Genomic DNA, 20,693 nt, shown 5'->3' with positions numbered 1-20,693 from the left:
TCTCTTACCTTGGTAATGAGCTCACATATTTACACACTGGCCCAAATGTTTCTCACTGCTTTCAAATAAAGGCTGGCCTGAGATGGACACCGTTTATGACACTTGAGGGACTGTCAGAAACACTGCGCTCTGAGAATGGAGACTGTATTTACATTTTCATTTGCCAGCTGTTATGGGCTGGTTGGGCTCCCCTTCGTAGCCAACCAGTGACTGGTTCTACCTGGGATGTGGAGGTGGGGGAATGGAGTAGCAGAGTAACAACAATATGGGGCCTGAAGGAGCCTGCCTAAAGTTGATGGATGCAGCCAAGATCAGCTGTGTCCAGATTTTGTGAAAGGCCCAGGTTCCTGAGTGGTGCAGCGGTCTAAGGCACTGCATCTCAGTGCAAGAGGCATCACTTCAGTCCTTGGTTCGAATCCAGGCTGTATCACATCTGGCCGTGATTTGGAGTCCCATAGGGTGGCACACAACTGGCCCAGCGTTGGATTTTGATCTTAACTGACTTGGTTAAATAAAGATAAAAAAAATATATACCATCATTGTTAATAAAGATTTTTTTGTCTTAACTGACTTGCCTAGTTAAATAAAGATAAAAAAATATATACACTACCGTTCAAAAGTTTAGGTTTACTTAGAAATGTCCTTGTTTTTGAAAGAAAAGCACATTTTTTTTGTCCATTTAAGTGAGTGATGGTTGCTGATAATGGGCCTTTGTACACCTATGTAGATGGTCCATAAAAAATCAGCCGTTTCCAGCTACAATAGTAATTTACAACATTAACAATGTCTAAACTGTATTTCTGATCAATTTTATGTTATTTTACTGGACCAAAAAATATATTTACTTATAAAAACAAGGACATTTCTTGTTGTATGTCATGGCTTTAGAAGCTTCTGATCGGCTAATTGACATCATTTGAGTCAATTGGAGGTGTACCTGTGGATGTATTTCAAGGCCTACCTTCAAACTCAGTGCCTCTTTGTTGACATCATGGGAAAATCAAAAGAAATCAGCCAAGACCTCAGAAGAAAAAGTGTAGACCTCCACAAGTCTGGTTCATCCTTGGGAGCATTTTCCAAACGCCTGGAGGTACCACGTTCATCTGTACAAACAATAGCACGCAAGTATAAACACCATGGGACCACGCAGCCGTCATACCTCTCAGGAAGGAGACGTATTCTGTCCTAGAGATGAACGTACTTCGGTGCGAAAAGTGCAAATCAATCCCAGAACAACAGCAAAGGATTTTGTGAAGATGCTGGAGGAAACCGGTACAATAGTATCTATATCCACTGTAAAACGAGTCCTATATCGACATAACCTGAAAGGCTGCTCAGCAAGGGAGAAGCCTCTGCTCCAAAACCGCAATGAAAAAGCCAGACCACAGTTTGCAACTGCACATGGGGACAAAGATCATACTTTTTGGAGAAATGTCCTCTGGTCTGATGAAACAACAAAAATATAACTGTTTGGCCATAATGACCATTGTTATGTTTGGAGGATAAAGGGGGAGGCTTGCAACCCGAAGTACACCATCCCAACTGTGAAGCACAGGGGTGGCAGCATCATGTTGTGTGGGTGCTTTGCTGCAGGAGGGTCTGGTGCACTTCACAAAATAGATGGCTTCATGAGGCAGGGAAATGATGTGGATATATTGAAGCAACATCTCAAGACATCAGTCAGGAAGTTAAAGCTTGGTTGCAAATGGGTCTTCCAAATGGACAATGACCCCAAGCATACTTCCAAAGTTGTGGCAAAATGGCTTAAGGACAACAGTCAAGGTATTGGAGTAGCCATCACAAAGCACTGACCTCAATCCTATAGAAAATGTTTGGGCAGAACTGAAAAGGTGTGTGCGAGCAAGGAGGCCTACAAACCTGACTCAGTTGCACCAGCTCTGTCAGGAGGAATGGGCCAAAATTCACCCAACTTATTGTGGGAAGCTTGTGGAAGGCTCCCCAAAACGTTTGACCATAGTTAAACAATTTAAAGGCAATGCTACCAAATACTAATTGAGTGTATGTAAACTTCTGACCCACTGGGAATGTGATGAAAGAAATAAAAGCTGAAATAAATCATTCTCTCTACTATTATTCTGACATTTCACATTCTTAAAATAAAATGGTGATCCTAACTGACCTAAGACTGTGATTTTTTTACTAGGATTAAAAGTCAGGAATTGTGAAAAACTGAGTTTACATACACTTTAGCCAAATACATTTAAACTTCTGACTTCAACTGTATATATTTGATTCCTGCACACTGAATGCAATTCTCACCTTAGACTAGTATAGTGGTCCTGTAGATGAAAATCACAATTTTCTCAATTCCTCACCCCCTTGGGGAGGGTTTTCTTTGTTCCCCTTGTCTTAGATTGGGAGTGTTAAGTGTGTCCATAAACAAACATTTGAGAAAGTAGATCTAAGGAACTTGTCAGAGACTAGGAGAACTAAACTGACATGATGGACAAGTGTGTCAGGAAACGTATTATTATCCCACGATAGTCTGGTCCGGGGCTCACATTAAGCATTCAAATGTATTCATTAATAGTTTTATTTTCATGTGCCGGGGGCGGGAAAAAAGCAATACAATTACATATCGGGATATTATTTTTGATTGTATATCATATCCATTTTTTTTTACAATATCACAATAGTATTTTTTGCGCTCGTTTGCTGTACCTGCACAAGAATTCCAGTATTTTTCCTTCATAGCTTGTTTTCTATCTACTTTTTAAATAGGGAGCAAAATAGTTTTCAGCACTTTTATTTCCATGACTGATCAAAAGTTATTTTTATCCTTTTACCATAACAAATAAATAATACCAGTTAACTACAATTATTTGCTTCCATCCTTGAAGGATTTTACTACAATAAATGAATAGGCAGACTTACGTTGGCCAGAATATTACCCATTCAAGAGTAGGTAATATGAATAGGCTCTATTGAATACCGGCCGTATTGTGAGTTCAGAAGGAGTAATATATTATTTATCAGATTGACTAAAGCCTTTTGTTTTTGCTGCCAAAGTGAGTAAAAAAAGTCAGGGAAATCATTTCATTTGACATGTTTCTGACCTAACCAGGACAGATTTGCTTGAAGTCTATGAATATGCCCTTTTAGTATTTTAGTTCATATGTTCCAAGGATGGCTTACTCTTTGTAACTTGAATCGGGGTCATACATTGAAATCCCTCTGTGTTGTAGTTCCTCCATAGGCTGTGGTTTCTGTGGTGCGTCTGATTTTGCACCTCACTAGTCCCTAATGAATGTCAGTCCAATTTTATAGAATAAATTCCACCAGACTTGTTTCCCATTTACAGTCTCTCAACCAATCATCCCTCTTTATTGTACCAAACAGCATTCCATTACACCCGATGAACATACAAACTCTTACTCTCTCAAATAAAATCAAATCAAATGTATTTATATAGCCCTTCGTACATCAGCTGATATCTCAAAGTGCTGTACAGAAACCCAGCCTAAAACCCCAAACAGCAAACAATGCAGGTGTAAAAGCACGTACTCTCAAGTACTCTCTCTAAATGTTTACCCCAGCAGTCTTGTTGTGGTTTGTCACTCCTCTCGTACATGCTGATGCTGGTTTAGATTACTCAACTTTGTTTACTCCTCACAGGTTTTTTTTGCAAGTTTATGTCTTCGTCATGGTCCAAGATGAAATGCATGTACGGTAGTGTATGTCTGCCCCGCTCACTCCATCTGTTATTTTGCTTGATGAGCAAACCAGTTTGAGGCTGTCCTGTGTCACACCCATAATGAACTCCCAAGTCAGTTGTTCCCCAGCGTCTGTTGGTGGGGCCAGAGGATCGGGGCTTTCCCCTCCTCTGTATCCCCTCCTCCCTGTCTTTGTGTCTAATTAGAGTGGCTGGTGGGAGGTAACTACAAAGAGATGTCCTGCTGGCCCTCCCTCTCTCTCCCTCTCATCCCAAAAGCACCTCTGTCACAGACACAGGAATTAGCAGCTGCCTGGCCTTCTGATTAGCTGGGGTAATAATGGTCACCAGGGGTAATAATTGTTTAAGATTCCTCCAGCTGTATAATTCAGTTTGGACTCGGCTGTCTGTCCTTGCCCCCTCACCTTTCCTCAAGTCTTCAGTCATGTTGGGGGTTTCTCTCTAGAATAAATGAGCCCCTCATCATATTACACTGACATCAGAGTGTCTGCTCCTGAGTGGCGCAGTAGTCTAAGGCACTGCATCTTAGTGCTAGAGGGTTCACTACAGACCCTGGTGCGATTCCAGGCTGTATCACAACCGGCCATGATAGGGAGGGTCATAGGGCGGCGCACAATTGGCCCAGCATCGTCCGGGTTAGGGTTTGGCCGGGGTAGGCCATCATTGTAAATAAGAATTTGTTCTGAACTGACATGCCTAGTTAAATAAAGGTTAAATAAATACAAGTCTGGCAAGCAGGGAGTGACAGGATGCAGACAGATTTAACACTGCTTCATAGGAACATGGAATGGGAGATTAAGTGAGATGTATCTTTGTCTGTCAGTGCAGGATAGTGCTGTGTTTCAACATTTTGGTTTTCATTTAGGAGCGAGTGTTGAGCCTCTAACAACAGGCAGTCACTGTCACCTTGTTTCAGTGTGTACAGCCACTGTCACCTTGTTTCAGTGTGTACAGCCACTGTCACTAATCATATACAAACAGACTTTCTGTTGCCTCTCCCTGATGTGGCTTGTTGAAAAGATCTATCAAATGCAGATGTTGTGACCATGACTTTGTTGGCTATATGAAATAATCATTTGGCAACAATAGATACAACAGTTACTACATCACACATTCTATGGAGATCTCACCTTAACGTTGTTATACAGTTCCCAGCGTGGTTCAAGGGGTTATTTAATGAACAACAGCTTTATTGTTTCCCTGTATGACTTAGTTACTGTACCTGAAAAGTAAGTTCCAGAGGGTTCAGTTTAATATGGCGTGTAATTCCGCTGTTCTTGCAATTTGCTCTCTTTAGTTCTTGCAGTTGAAATGTTATTCTTCATTGATCTGGAACATGAAGGCCTATTATTCCTGCTCTGCTCTACTGCCATCCACAGTACTGAGGCAGCAGAGTATAAAGTCTTATAGCTAGAGAAACACCACAGAGAGGACCATACTGTACGGTTTCCTGCACCGATAACACCAATATTGATAGCCTAGATCTGATGGTGTGCTTTTGAGAAATGAATGATTTCTACCTCCACATCAGCAGATAGGTCTCCTCTTGGTCCTCTCTGGTAGGGATGCCATGGTTATTGCAGATGTAGACTGCCTTAAGATGTTGCCTAAAATGATTGGAGGTTAATCCTCTCTACCCCTTCTTCTTCTTTTCCATCGCCACAGCAGATTGATCTGTCAAGCTGCCAAGGCAGACGCAGCCAAGATGTCCCAGTCTGGCTTTAACGTCAGACAGCCAGGACTGGGCAGGTCCCAGTTAACTCCCTTAGAAGACCATTTGATTACTACCATGAAAGAGCTGCCTTTTTCTCATTTAGCCCAGAAGCTTTCAGATGGGCGTGTTGATGGGTGAGTTAAGAGTGGGTTAAACCCAGCTCAGTGCTAGAGACCATCGTAATTTAAGTATGAAGAGTGTTGGTAACCTCCACAAAGGGAGGTTGGTCTCTTACAAACAGAATACAACCACACATGGTGCTGATTGGACCATTGGAGAGATTTCTATAATCCTCAGTGCAGGAGCTTTTCTGGTGTGCTTTTCAGTGTGTTGGTCCAAAATACTTTAACCCTAGCCGAGTTCAGTGTTTACTTGTCACCGGATCCTGAGGACTTGTGCCTTGGCACTCCATGTGAGTGACAGATGAAGGGCTTATATATAATTTTGCAAAGCGCTTCCTCAATGTGTTCAGGCTTGTTGGCAAACCCCTTATCTGTGGAACAAAAACACGTTGAAGTGCTTGGATATAGAGGCTGTCACACTACCTGGGAGACGGTGACCTCATTAGGTGTAGAAGCAACCTCCAGTGTACCTCCGTCCGTCCTTGCGTGATGTGGTGAGGTGTGCACCCCCCTGGCTGTTCCGTCCGTGTGAGGAAAGCCCTCCATCAGCACCCACTCCTCCCCTGATGCCCTGCAGCCCCTATCCTCCCGGTCGACCCAGGCACTAACATGCCTGATAGCAGCCGCTTGCTCTGGGCTTTGGAGCTGTTGATTTATGGGACTGTGTAGCTGCAGCAGCATCTGACCAAATGCCAAGAGCTCTGACTCGTTTCTCCTATCCTAACAGCAGGGCACGGCCCTCTTCTTATTTAGGGCCTGTTTGATCGCTAGATCACTCTAGACTCACTAGACTCACTCTATGGACCACTGTATTGTGTTAGACTAAACACTGTATTGTGTTAGACTAAACATGTTGATCAGTTTAATGATGATAATTGTTTACTATACATTTTAAATCCCATGTGCTAGCCTCAGCTGGGTGCACTACCTCGGTCAGAGTTATAGCTGTTTTCATATTGGAATAAATAAACAGTCAATTCAGCATGTATCCAAGACTCTTATCTTGATTGATGATTTTCTTTAGTAGTTTTTGTTTGATTTCTCAGTTATTTACTTGTCTAGAGTCTCTCCTCGGCCTGTGTTTGTGAGCACAGACCACCCTGGTTTTGTGTGTGTGTGTGGAGTTCTGCAGAGTAACTGTCCTCCACTGAGACTTGGCTGGCGTGGGGGTGGAGCTGGGGTTGTGCACTTTTGAGATTTAACAGGAATGCTTTGGGGATCGCTGTGTTTTTCAGATTTCACTCCCAACTCCCCTTTGGAAGTGGGAGGTGAGGGGAAAAGAGCCGGTGGGTCCTCAGTGAGAGCAACGTGATACCCTTGTCCATCCGGCTCCCTGTTACCTGACTGCGGTTCTTGTTCTCTCCCTCCACAGAACAATGAAGATCAAGTGGCATTCCAGGTGGGAGGGGGACTTTCTACTCTGGAACAGATTCTGCAGGTAGTCACTGTAACCGCCACCCCCACCGCAGTCTCACGCATTCCAATCAAGTGAGTTCCAGCTTTTACATTCAAATACAGCTAACCTAGTCTCCACACACACTGTCTTTTAATACACTTTCTATTCAGATTAGAGGGTTTTACACAAACTACACTATATATACAAAAGTATGTGGACACCCCTTCAAATTAGTGGATTTGGCTATTTCAGCCACACCCGCTGCTGACAGGTGTATAAAATTGAGCACACAGCCATGCAATCTCCATAGGAAAACATTGACATGGCCTTACTGAAAAGCTCAGACATTTAATGTGGCACCGTCATGAGATTCCACCTTTCCAGCAAGTCAGTTCGTCAGATTTCTGCCCTGCTAGTGCTGTTATTGTGAAGTGGAAAAGTCTAGGAACAACAACGGCTCAGCCGCAAAGTGGTAGGCCACACAAACTCACTGAACGGGACTTCGAGTGCTGAAGCGTGTAGCTTGTAAAAATAGTCTGTCCTTGGTTGCAACACTCACGACCGAGTTCCAAACTGCCTCTGGAAGCAACGTCAGCACAATAACTGTTCGTCTGGAGCTTCATGAAATGGGTTTTCATGGTGAGCAACCGCACACAAGCCTAAGATCACCATGCTCAATGCCAAGTGTTGGCTGGAGTGGTATAAAGCTTGCCGCCATTGGACTCTGGAGCAGTGGAAACATGTTTTCTGGAGTGATGAATCACGCTTCACCATCTGGCAGTCCGACAGGCTTTGGCGGATGCCAGGAGAATGCGATCTGCCCGAATGCATAGTGCCAACTATAAAGTTTGGATGAGAAATAATGATTTGGGGCAGTTTTTCATGGTTCGGCTAGGCCCCTTACTTCCAGTGAAGGGAAATCTTAACACTACAGCATACAATGGCATTCGAGACGATTCTGTGCTTCCAACTTTGTGTGGCAATAGTTTGGGGAAGGCTCATTTCTGTTTCAGCATGACGATGCCCCTGTGTAAAAAGCGAGGTCGATACAGAAATGGTTTGTTGAGATCGGTGTGTAAGAACATGACTGGCCTGCACAGAGCCCTGATCCTCAACCCCATCGAAATCCTTTGCGATGAATTGGAACACCAACTGCGAGCCAGGCCTAATCGCCCAACATCGGTGCCAGACCTGCTTTTGTGGCTGAATGTAAACAAGTCCCCGCAGCAATTTTCCAAAATCTAGTGGAAAGTCTTCCCAGAAGAGTAGAGGCTGTTATCGCAGCAAAGGGGCACCAACTCCATATTAATGCCATGGTTTTGGAAAGAGATGACGAGCAGGTGTCCACATACTTTTGGTCAAGTAGTGTATAATGACACTATGTTTTAATACAAATTATTCATGAAGGGTATGTGGCTGCTGCTTGTGGCTCTGTGAGGGTCATCGTCATTGGTCATAATGCATCTTGCTGACCTCTCGTGATGTCACCTCTGCTGAGTCAGCTGTGAGGAAGTGTACGGGATGTCAAATTACTCCATTTACTTTGGCTGGAACCTCCACGGTCCCCATACAATACAACTTCATGAATCCGTTGAAATTGACATTTTGTATTTTTTTGTCCTTTTTCCATCCCCATCCCCATATTCCCATACTCTTCACAACCAATATCCTGGCCTATTGCTGCTCTCATGAGTCATGAGCCGACATTTCACTGTCTGTCGTCCAACCGGACCTCCACTTAAAACCCATGAGCCTTACCAGCTGCTGTGTAAGCCTCTAAAGACATGTTCCACACTCTGACCTCCGTGACAGCTCTCCTCTGTTTACAATTTGTGATGTTTTTGCAATTGCGTAAAGTGAGTGAGGTAACCTCAACCCTTCCTTTTATTTCTCTGTTTATAGTGCTCGTATCTCAATCAATACTTTCAGAATGGATCATGAATAATAATGCAACCTTTTTAGAAGGAGAAAGGGATTACATTTTGGTCATCTATTTTGTGTTCATTCTTTTCTGTTGATATACAGAAAGGCCATGTGTCTAATCCATCAGAAGGACTCTGTCGTGGTTTTGAGTTGTGGGTCTGGAGTTAGTGTGGCCTGCCAGTAGATAACCTCGGAGAGACCGCCATTCTCACAACATTGGAACTCTCTAATGGACTGGAATGGCCTCTCTCCTACACTCATTAGCATTTACTGTTTCCCAAACCTCTACTAATGGACAAATGCTTCTTATATTTCTAATGCTTTTAAATATGGCCATCTCGTATTTATAGATTTTTAAAAATTAAAAATGATTCACTCCATCACTAATCCTGGAGAATTTGAAGCAGACTTCCGTATCGTGAGGAATTTTATTAACTTAAATTGGGTAGACAGGTTTTTACTTGTAGGTAGCTAGGAGTCTTTTGCTCACAATTGGACTGTTTCTTCTTGTTGAAGCGGGAGACTACACCCACACTCACTGTTGTTCCTACGCTTTGAGACAGCCACTTGACGTACAGAGGAAGAGGAGTTGAATAAGATCAGAGGTACTTCTTTCATCCTCTGCCGGGCTCCTAGTCCAATCCATAGCTGAAGTGTGCCATGTCTAGTGACAAAGGAATGGCCTCCCTGTTACCTTCTTTCAGGACTCAATTACCACCTTGTCTGAACATGTTGAAAATAACTTCTTCAGATCTTCTAGAAATATACATAAGACTGAGGACAACTTTCAAGCATGAAGGGGCAGGTCACTCCTGTGGGGTCATCACAAATAGGAATGTTAGAATGTAACCTTCCTAAAGTAAAGCTCAAGAACGTTATCCAGTTCTGTTGACAGTTCTTAGTATGTGTTCCACTTGATAAAGTGGTATTATATGTTGAATAGTACATAATAACAGTATATTCATGATGTTGCAAAGCAGACAACGTGTTGCCAGTTCCTGTCTACCCAGCACCTGTGGGTTCAGGTTGTGATAGGCTAGCTGTCTTTGGGCTGTCTCTGCTCTCTCTGTCGTCCATGCTATAGAGTAGAGTGCTGCCTCAGGCCTGGGGTTGTTGTTGGGCCCCTGAGAGCTATGAGCTTGGGTCAGAACTTGTGATAACCCTCTTTCAGAGCACATCAATCCGGCCCCTCAGACATATCTCACCGTTGCCGCTTGCTATAGGCCACCCTCTGCCCCCAGCTGTGCCCTGGACACCATATGTTAACTGATTGCCTCCCATCTATCTTCAGAGCTCATGCTGCTAGGTGACCTAAACTTGGACATGCTTAACACCCCGGCCATCCTACAATCTAAGCTTGATGCCCTCAATCTCACACAAATGATCAATGAACCTACCAGGTACAACCCCAAATCTATAAATACGGGCACCCTCCTAGATATCATCCTAAGCAACTTGCCCTCCAAATACACCTCTGCTGTTTTTAAGAACACAGCGATCACTGCCTCATTTCCTGCATCCGTAATGGGTCCGCGGTCAAACGACCACCCCTCATCACTGTCAAACCATCCTTAAAACACTTCAGCGAGCAGGCCTTTCTAATCGACCTGGCCCGGGTATCCTGGAAGGATATTGACCTCATCCCGTCAGTAGAGGATGCCGGGTCATTCTTTAAAAGTGCCTTCTTCACCATCTTAAATAAGCATGCCCCGTTCAAAAAATGTAGAACCAGGAACAGATATAGCCCTTGGTTCTCTCCAGACCTGACTGCCCTTGACCAGCACGAAAACATCCTGTGGCATTCTGCATTAGCATCGAATAGCCCCTGTGATATGCAACTTTTCAGGGAAGTTAGGAACCAATATACACAGCCAGTTAGGAAAGCTAATGCTAGCTTTTTCAAGCAGACATGTGCATCCTGTAGCACAAACTCAAAACAGTTCTGGTACACTGTAAAGTCCATGGAGAATAAGAGCACCTCCTCCCAGCTGCCCACTGCACTGAGGCTATGAAACACTGTCACCACCGATTTATCCACTATAATTGAGAATTTCAATAAGCATTGTTCTACTGCTGGCCATGCCTTCCACATGCTACCCCTACCCCGGTCAACAGCCCTGCACTCCCCACAGCAACTCGCCCAAGCCTCCCCATTTCTCCTTCACCCAAATCCAGATAGCTGATGTTCTGAAAGAGCTGCAAAATCTGGACCCCCTACAAATCAGCCGGGCTAGACAATCTGGACCGTCTTTCTAAAATTATCTGCCGAAATTGTTGCAACCCCATATCACTAGCCTGTTCAACCTCTTTCGTATCATCTGAGATTCCCAAAGATTGGAAAGCTGCCGTGGTCATCCCCCTCTTCAAAGGGGGAGACACTCTAGACCCAAACTGCTACAGACCTATATCTATCCTACCCTGCCTTTCTAAGGTCTTCGAAAGCCAAGTTAACAAACAGATTACAGACCATTTCGAATTCCACCGTACCTTCTCCACTATGCAATCTGGTCTCAGAGCTGGTCATGGGTGCACCTCAGCCACGCTCAAGGTCCTAAGTGATATCATAATTGCCATCGATAAGAGACATTACTGTGCAGCCGTACTCATCAAATCAAATGTATTTATATAGCCCTTCGTACATAAGCTGATATCTCAAAGTGCTCTACAGAAACCCAGCCTAAAACCACAAACAGCAAGCAATGCAGGTGTGGAAGCACGTTGGCTAGGAAAAACTCCCTAGAAAGGCCAAAACATAGGAAGAAACCTAGAGAGGAACCAGGCTATGAGGGGTGGCCAGTCCTCTTCTGGCTGTGCCGGGTGGATATTATAACAGAACTTGGCCAAGATGTTCAAATGTTCATAAATGACCAGCATGCTCAAATAATAGGTCTGGGACAGGTAGCACGTCCGGTGAACAGGTCAGGATTCCATAGCCACAGGCAGAACAGTTGAAACTGGAGCAGCAGCACGGCCAGGTGGACTGGGGACAGCAAGGAGTCATCATGCCAGGTAGTCCTGAGGCATGGTCCTCATCAACCTGGCTAAGGCTTTCGACTGTCAATCACCACATTCTTATTGGCAGACTCAACAGCCTTGGTTTCTCAAATGATTGCCTCGCCTGGTTTACCAACTACTTCTCTGATAGAGTTCAGTGTGTCATATCGGAGGGCCTGTTGTCCGGACCTCTGGCAGTCTCTATGGGGGTGCCACAGGGTTCAATTCTCGGGCTGACTCTCTTCTCTGTATACATCAATGATGTCGCTCTTGCTGCTGGTGATTCTCTGATCCACCTCTACGCAGACGACACCATTCTGTATCATTCTGGCCCTTCTTTGGACACTGTGTTAACTAACCTCCAGACGAGCTTCAATGCCATACAACTCTTCTTCCGTGGCCTCCAACTGCTCTTAAATGCAAGTAAAACTAAATGCATGCTCTTCATCCGATCGCTGCCCGCACCTGCCCGCCCGTCCAGCATCACTAATCTGGATGGCTCTGACTTAGAATATGTGGATAACTACAAATACCTAGGTGTCTGGTTAGACTGTAAACTCTCCTTCCAGACTCACATTAAGCATCTCCAATCCAAAATTAAATCTAGAATCGGCTTACTATTTCGCAACAAAGCATCCTTCCCTCATGCTGCCAAACATACCCTCGTAAAACTGACCATCCTACGGATCCTCGACTTTGGCGATGTCATTTACAAAATAGCCTCCAACACTCTACTCAACAAATTGGATGTAGTCTATCACTGTGCCATCCATTTTGTCACCAAATCCCCATATACTACCCACCATTGTGACCTGTACGCTCTCGTTGGCTGGCCCTCACTTCACTCTCGTCGCCAAACCCACTGTCTCCAGGTCATCTACAAGTCTCTGCTAGGTAAAACCCGCCTTATCTCAGCTCACTGGTCACCATAGTAGCACCCACTCGTAGCACGCGCTCCAGCGGGTATATCTCACTGGTCACCCCCAAAGCCAATTCATCCTTTTGGCCACCTTTTCTTCCAGTTCTCTGCTGCCAATGACTGGAACGAACTGCAAAAATCACTGAAGCTGGAGACTCCTATCTCCCTCACTAGCTTTAAGCACCAGCTGTCAGAGCAGCTCACAGATCACTGCACCTGTACATAGTCAATCTGTAAACAGCCCATCCAACTCCCTCATCCCCATACTGTATTTATTTATTTATCTTGCTCCTTTGCACCCCAGTATCTCTACTTGCACATTCATCTTCTGCACATCTACCATTCCAGCGTTTAATTGTTATATTGTAATTACTTCGCCACCACGGCCTATTTATTGCCTTAACTCCCTTAATTTATCTCATTTGCACTCACTGTATATAGACTTTTTTTTCTTCTTTTTTTTCTACTGTATCATTGACTGTATGTTTTGTTTATTCCATGTGTAACTCTGTGTTGTTGTATAGGTCGAACTGCTATGCTTTATCTTGGCCAGGTCGCAGTTGCAAATGAGAACTTGTTCTCAACTATCCTACCTGGTTAAATAAAGGTTCAATTAAAAACAGATATAAAATAAAAAATCAAGCCCACACTCATAGTAGTCCTGTACATGGTTAAACATGTATTACACCCACATTCATTATATATAAACACACACCTTTACAATATGGGGGAAATGTAAGGGATTCAGGGCAAGGGATGGGAATATTGGGAGCCAGTGATGAGATTCAACACAAGGACATGGCCCGTCTGTCCACTAATCACTGTTGTTCATCTGGGTGGCTGTACGGTGTAATGGTCGGCGTCTGTGAGATAGACGCTAACCCCAGCGCTTGCTACATTATCTGTTTACAGTAATGCTGCCGTATTGATCGCCTCCTCTCAGATAAGCTGAGTGATTTACAAAAAAGTCAACTGCAGAGTCGGAGATGCTTGGGTAATATTACCCCCCTGGGAGGCCCACTCCTACTTGTTACCATTACATTAATGAGCTAATTCCTCTGAGGCTCGGCTAATGTCCCTGTGTAACCCTGTGGCCGCTGGATCCATGTCTAGACGAGCAGAGTAACAACTCTCATTAACATCAATATAACACAGTATATATGATATACCAGAGGTTTTTACCTGCAAAGTCATCCATAAACCAAATGGTCTTGTGTGTGAAGATGATCCTTAATTGTTCTCCACCTGGATTACCTTCATCACAATCTTTCTGCTAAATTTGCATATTCAAATCTCAAGGTGAGGGAGTATTTTTGAGAAAAAATAAACCTGCTAGTTGAAACAGAAAAAAATATACATCCATTGTTGGAGGAATTTTAACAATGCTTTCTCAAAATTGAAAGGCACTCGCACATTTGAGCCATCTCTGCAGCAGGTGCATGGCAACAGTTGAATAAGATGAGAAAAAAAGAAGAAACCCACACATTGCTCTTGCTAGTATCACTGCTCTTTGAGCTTTACGTATCTTCTTCAAGGCCTTGCAAGTGTGAGCCCTACTCTGTGTGAATGTGTTTTCTCTTTGTGATTCTGAGTGGAGAGTGTGTTGTGCTCCCTTGGGGAGGAGGGGGCAGAGCTGTCTAAAATAAGCTGTAAATGATCACAGATCCTCACCAGGCAAAACCACAGCTTTGCTCTCTCTGCCTCTGGAGACACTTATCTTCAGCATCATTATTATTATATGTTGAGGAAATGTTTTGCCCCAGTCTGGAGGTGTGGTTACATGGGGGGGGTAAACGGAGGTGCCGTTCTGGCCCCGTTTTCAATCTTTATTAGCACATCCTTCCTCACTTTGGGGAAATCCCTGCATGATTTAATTAGCAAAAGCAACGTTTCCACATCACTACTTTAACAAGTCTGACACTTCTCAGATGTGTAATTCTGTCAAGGAAAGATGGATACATTCTTCAAGTATTCCAACCTTGTGTCAACTACTGTGTGTTTATGGGACATGTCCCTGTGTCTCCCAGTAGGGGTCACTGGGGAGTAAAGGAGGAGAGAGACAGGACTGGGGGGAGTTTCTCCCAGTGATGTCTGGGCTCAGCACAAGAGAAGAGAAGCTAACGTCAGAACAGACAGACTGACCCACCCGAAGGGCTGAAGAGGTCATAACTTTTAGAGTTGTATTTGAGAGAATCGGGAGAGGACACTTGATGATAAAATTTAGTTTGACTGTGGTATCTGGTATCTGTTTTATCTAAGTGTCCTCTCTGTTCTACCACATTGAAAATGAAACAGGCTTATTTTTAAGCTTTTTAGTTTTAGAGAGAGGTCTTAACTCTCGAGAAGGCTCTCGAGTGGCGCAGCTGTCTAAGGCACTGCATCTCCGTGCGAGAGGCGTCACTACAGACCCTGGTTTCGATTGTATCACAACCGGCTATGATTGGAAGTCCCTATAGTGGTGCACAATTATCCCAGCGTCGTTAGGGTTTGGCCGGGGTAGGCCGTCATTGTAAATAAGAATTTGTTCTTTACCAACTTGCCTAGTTAAATAAAGGTTAAATAAAATGAATAAAAATGAATAGTCCAGTGAAACTGCTATGCTAGGACACTGCATGTTAAAACACTCTTATAGTTAGTTACCCACCTCAGTCACATGACTGAGTGTATGCTGTGTAATCAAAGCTGCTACCTTAGGTTTCATTTCAGGATGTCGTTATATGGTGTGAGTGTGTGATGCATGAAGGCTCATCAGATTACTCCCAGTTCATACCCAGCCAGTGTGGAACGTCTTGGTAGCACTCAGGGTATCGGAAAGATCAACAGAAGAATCAAAGGAAGTGTCATTTAGATAGCAGTGAATGAAGGGATTGTTTGACAGCACCAGGAAATGGATTTGCTCCTCACCTTGTATTTTGGCTTAGGGTTAGTTTTCTTTCCATGAACACACATTTTCCCTGTTGAAAAGCAGGGATTCAACCTGATCTGGAAGTTGGTCAGATTTCTGCAGCATTGCCATGGTCAGGCCTGACTGGGCACATAGGAAAAGCACTGAGATGTTGGGAAACGTGAGCTTGAGGTTCAGGTGGAACGATCTCCTGCTTGATAACCCAGTAACAAAAGCATAAAGAGTCTTTTACATGGATGATGTTCTATTATCTTTGCAAGAAGGGACGACTTCTGAAAATTGGAAACATTTACCTGTAAGGGGAGTCTACCTGGTATTTTCCCAGTACCCTAAACTATTGTGCAGTTTCTGTTGTGTTTTGTTTTGTGTTGTGTCTTGAGCTCTAAGTGTTTTCTGGGATATTGGGGCAGTACTATACTGCGGGGGGTCCTGACCTTTGCTCTAATTTTTCCCTTCCCAGCCATCTGTCTATCAGCCCCTGGGATACTCTATGGATTCTGGGATGGTTTAAACTTAAGAGTTTTAATTCAGACACAGAGATCAGTGACACTCCCAATCCCCCAGCCCCCTTGTCATGTCCGAGCCTGTCGGCCACCCACGGTGATCCCCACAGGGCTCCATGGTGTATGGTTGTCCCAGGGGGCTGGCCCAGAATACTGTGTGCTCTAGTCCAGTCTTTGTGTCTTTAGTCTCTATCTAGCCCTTTACAATAGCTCCTGTCTTGAGGTGGCTGTGTGTCTATGGCCTCATCAGAACAGGAGGGTGGTTTGCTGTGGCCGGCCGTCTGAGGTTAAGCAGTTTAGAGTAGGTGAGCAGATTGCACTGCTAATTATCTACATCTCTCCAGGCTTCTTATTCTTCTCTCTCTCTCTCCTCTCTCCTATTTCCTCTCTCTTGCTCTCTCTCTGCAACCTGTCAGTATGGGCCATCAGTGGAACCTAATCCCGCGTCTACAAAATAAGGTTTCATTAATCCCAGATTAACAATGTACCTGTTGTATCTCCCGCTGGGTGTAGTCTGGCGGTTGGTGCAGGCACCAAATCCTTGGGTCCGGCAGTGGGTGTGGCATGCTGTCAAATGAGCACCCAGAGCTGTGGAGGTATGCTGCCTGTTAGGATGGACTGGCATACGTGGATCAACCAACGCCGCCTACATAGTACATGGGTAACACGAGACGGAATAGCATGGCCCCTTACCAAATTGCTCCTCAAAATCTTTGAAATAGGCTGTCATCAAGGGGGCACGGCGACAGATTCCAGGGACAGGGAGGATATCAGGTGTCATGCTAATTAAGCTCAATTAGGTGGGAGGGAGCTAAAGATGGATCACTGAGATTTCTCATTGCATGAGCTGCTGTAAGGACATTACTCAAACGTACCTCTGATAGTCGCCATTTGTTTAGCGGGCCTAAAACATGCCTGATTAGCTGTGTTACAAAGAAATTGCATGCTCATTACATGAGCAGTTAACTGAGTCGATTGTGAGAAGTCAGTGGAAGTTCATGACTCCAGATCTGACTCTGGTTGAGAGTGTGGTGATTAGGGTTGCAAAGCTACCGGTAATTAAGTTACCAGAATCTTCCGGAAATTTGGAAATTAACGGGTAATCTATGTAAATCAATGGTAGTTTTGGTAATTTTATACATGAATATATATGTGTGTGTGTGTGTATGCATGCATGTATGTATGTGTCAATATTTCTTTATTGTAAATGTTTGGCAGTTGTGAAAAAAAGTCAATAGTTGGAAGAGTTGTGGAGTCAAATGAAAATAATACCATTGTTGATTGATTTAGATCTTTTTTTCATTCATTATTTTCTCTTGAACCATATGGTCCATCTACTAGAAATTCATGGACACAGATCTACTTTTTTTTAATACTAAATATATATATATTTTTAAATGTGTGTTTATACATTTTTTTATTATTCATATATAGTATTTTTTAAAAAATAGATCTGTGTCCATGAGTTTCTAGTAGATGGACCATACGGTTCAAGAGAAAATAATTAATGAATTTTTTTTTTTATCAACAATGGTATTATTTTCATTGTATATATAACATACACCTTTATTTCAGCATGATATATAGGATATATCATGCCAAAAACCTGATATTAAACACCTAGTTTTCACTAAATGTATGGTTTATATTTAGGATAATGTTTTACAGCTTTGTCATTCTATTATTTTTTTAAATCATCTTATTTGATTATTGTATTTATTTGACATGTGACGAGGCCACACAGAAGGCCAAAGAGGATCATTTGAAGTACCAAAAAGGGCCACCAGATGTCTTGTGAAAAATGACATAAAATCCTTAAGTTACCACAATTCTTGTAGTTTACCAGTAAACGTTCAAAAGTTTCCTTTAATATACCCTTCTTTTGCGAACCTAGTGGTGATTCTAATGGGAATGGAATTGAATTAAAGACTAAAATCATCAATATAATGATTAATAGATGAACTGCTATAAAATGAAATGTGCATTCTATATAGTTAGATGGATCATTTTCAGCATACATTTGCAATGTTAACTTGTACAGCAACATTTTCCTTTGGATCCATCTTGGTTCCTCTCACATGGGTTTCTTGTAGAGAATGGAAGCAGTCGACGGCTGTTTTTCTCCCTAATAAGATTAGAGTAAATAAATTAGGGATGTGCCCTTTAATCTGCTGGTTAAGAGTGGCAGCCACCTGGGGACTGGCCTCTCCCCCCATCTTCCTACATGGATAAAGACATTCTGGGCAGGGCAACCTCTACTTATACATGGTGAAGAAACAGGGTGCTATGGTTGACAGGTTTTTATGGACACTGTGAAGATTGTGTTTGCCTATTTCATGCGTTGCTTTTGTAGCCTAATATTTACAAGGTCTTTTTTAAATATTGACCTTGCCTTTTTTTTGTAAGGTTGTCGTTCATATTCCGTTTGACTGCTCTGATGCTATCCCTCTCCTCATAATTTGTATAATGTCTTCTAGATTTCCCAGGCCTTTTCATGTCGAAGCTGTAACAGGATCAGCCCAACCCTGTCATTTGACCAGGTGACCTGACACCCTGCTATTGCGTCTTGTTTAATTCAATAAGGACACCTTACATTCCATCACAGTACCTGAAGGAATATTCATATGAAACGGACATTCTCCCCACTGTGTCAGGCATGGGAATGACAATGGCTTGGTTTAATCTCTGTACGTTAATTGTTCTAGTTCTTTTCTATCTGCATTGTTAGTAAGGGCCTGTAAAGTAAGCATTTCACTCTTAGTCTACACCTGTTCTTTACTAAGCATGTGATAAATAACATTTGATTTGATATGGACTTATTAAAAGCAGCACAGCATCAGACTGAGAGGAAAACTAGTATTTCATTCAATTGGTACCGTCTTTCTAATGATGGTGGTATTATGTCAGTGAAAAACGGACTTCTTGCCGAGTTACTCAATCATGGATCTGTTTTTTTGGGGGGTGGGGGGGGGGTCAGTCAGGCAGGCAGCCCCGGTGCTGGTCGGCTGCCCAGAGAGCACAGTTTGGTGGGGTTCTCACGTTACTTCACTCTGGCCCAATAGAGGTTGTGTTATCATTCCACTCAACCATGATGGCTGTCTTATCCTAACCACTCCATTTCAATACTTTTTAAAATTTGTTTTATTTTACCTTTGTTTAACTCGGCAAATCAGTTAAGAACAAATTCTTATTTACAATGACTGCCTAGGAACAGTGGGTTAACTGCCTTGCTCAGGGGCAGAACAACATATTTTTACCTTGTCAGCTCGGGGATTCGATCTAGCAACCTTTTGGTTACTGACCCAACTCTAACCACTAGGCTACCTACCGCCCCTTATAATATACTTTATATCAATATAACATAATGAGTGTGTTTTGGTGCTTGACACATAAACCGATGTCATTAAGTAGTGATTGGCAGAAACCGGGATCAACACACCAGGTGTGGTTTGTGTTTTCTCAGGAATGTGTTGATAAATGGTGGTGGAAAAGACCGAAACATTTTATTTGGCTAGAAAGCCCGTACACATATGGCATATGATACCCATACAGTAAGATGCTTACTGTAGAAATGTTTAGTAAGCAAGTTTTGGCGTGCTTAACCACTATTTGGAAATGTTCCCATAACTCACAATGTAATGCTTCTTAGATTATCACCACATTCTATGTCTGACAGCTTTACACTACATTGTCAATAGTGATATGTAGCAAATGACAGATCTGCCCACTAGCATATGAAACAACTGGAATATTTTGGTCACGAGGAAGTTATTGGCAGACCTATCCACCTAGGCCTACATCAGTCTCTGATATTTTGTCTCTATATGCCGACTAGGTTGGAGTCGAAATGCGTTGCAGATGTGAAGGTTGCGGTAGATATCAAAATGTTTACCAGTTGAAATAAACATGGCCTACTTTAGAATAGGAAAGCCAGATTCCATTCTTCCTCAGAGCAGATAGGACACGCCACTCTGCTATTGGCTAAAATATACAGTTGTCAGAAAATATTAAGTGATGAAAGAAGGGCGGGGGGGAGCAGCAGTCAAGAGTAGAATGATTCATCAGGTATCTGTAGCATTAATCGTCTCTGGGGCTTGTTTAAAGCAGACATAATACAGAGGCATGTTCCGCTCACTGCTCTGCTTTGTCTGGCTGTACCTTGGGGCTCTGAGCTGAAGAGCTGCTGAGAGGAATGGCCTTATCTCCACAGAGGAAACACTACAGGATCTGACTCCAGATTGGACTGCCCGGCACTGTGATTGCAGATTCCATCCAGCAGCTTCTCTGGTTATGCAGATCTCTTGTCTTATTACTGTCCCACTCTGGATAAGGAGTTGACGAGTGAGAGAGTTTCGTTGTAAGCATAAGTAGTAGTTAATATAACTGGGTTCCTTAATGTTGCTTTCCGTCTCTTGCTGTCAGTGATGTATATGCTTTCAACTCTGCCAAAGATAAAACAACCTTTTAAGGAACCACACATTTGGTGTAGTGCGTTTTGGTTTCTTGATCACTTGAGAGCCATG

General features: G+C 43.2%; 1 protein-coding gene across 8 annotated transcripts in view; it reads left to right on the top strand.

The window, feature by feature from the left end:
• LOC115109416 (S phase cyclin A-associated protein in the endoplasmic reticulum-like) overlaps positions 1-20,693 on the top strand; it is a 95,191-nt gene that overhangs the window by 44,293 nt on the left and 30,205 nt on the right. For all 8 annotated transcript variants that reach the window (XM_029634297.2, XM_029634294.2, XM_065009752.1 and 5 more), the window contains one exon: positions 6,903-7,018. In XM_029634297.2, the coding sequence (XP_029490157.1) occupies positions 6,903-7,018 (116 nt within the window). The remainder of the gene's footprint in view (positions 1-6,902; positions 7,019-20,693) is intronic.

Source organism: Oncorhynchus nerka, linkage group LG25 (assembly GCF_034236695.1).
Source record: "Oncorhynchus nerka isolate Pitt River linkage group LG25, Oner_Uvic_2.0, whole genome shotgun sequence".
NCBI classification, from domain to species: domain Eukaryota; kingdom Metazoa; phylum Chordata; class Actinopteri; order Salmoniformes; family Salmonidae; genus Oncorhynchus; species Oncorhynchus nerka.
Note: the sequence above shows the minus strand (reverse complement) of the source record. Positions and strands in the feature narration are given on the sequence as shown.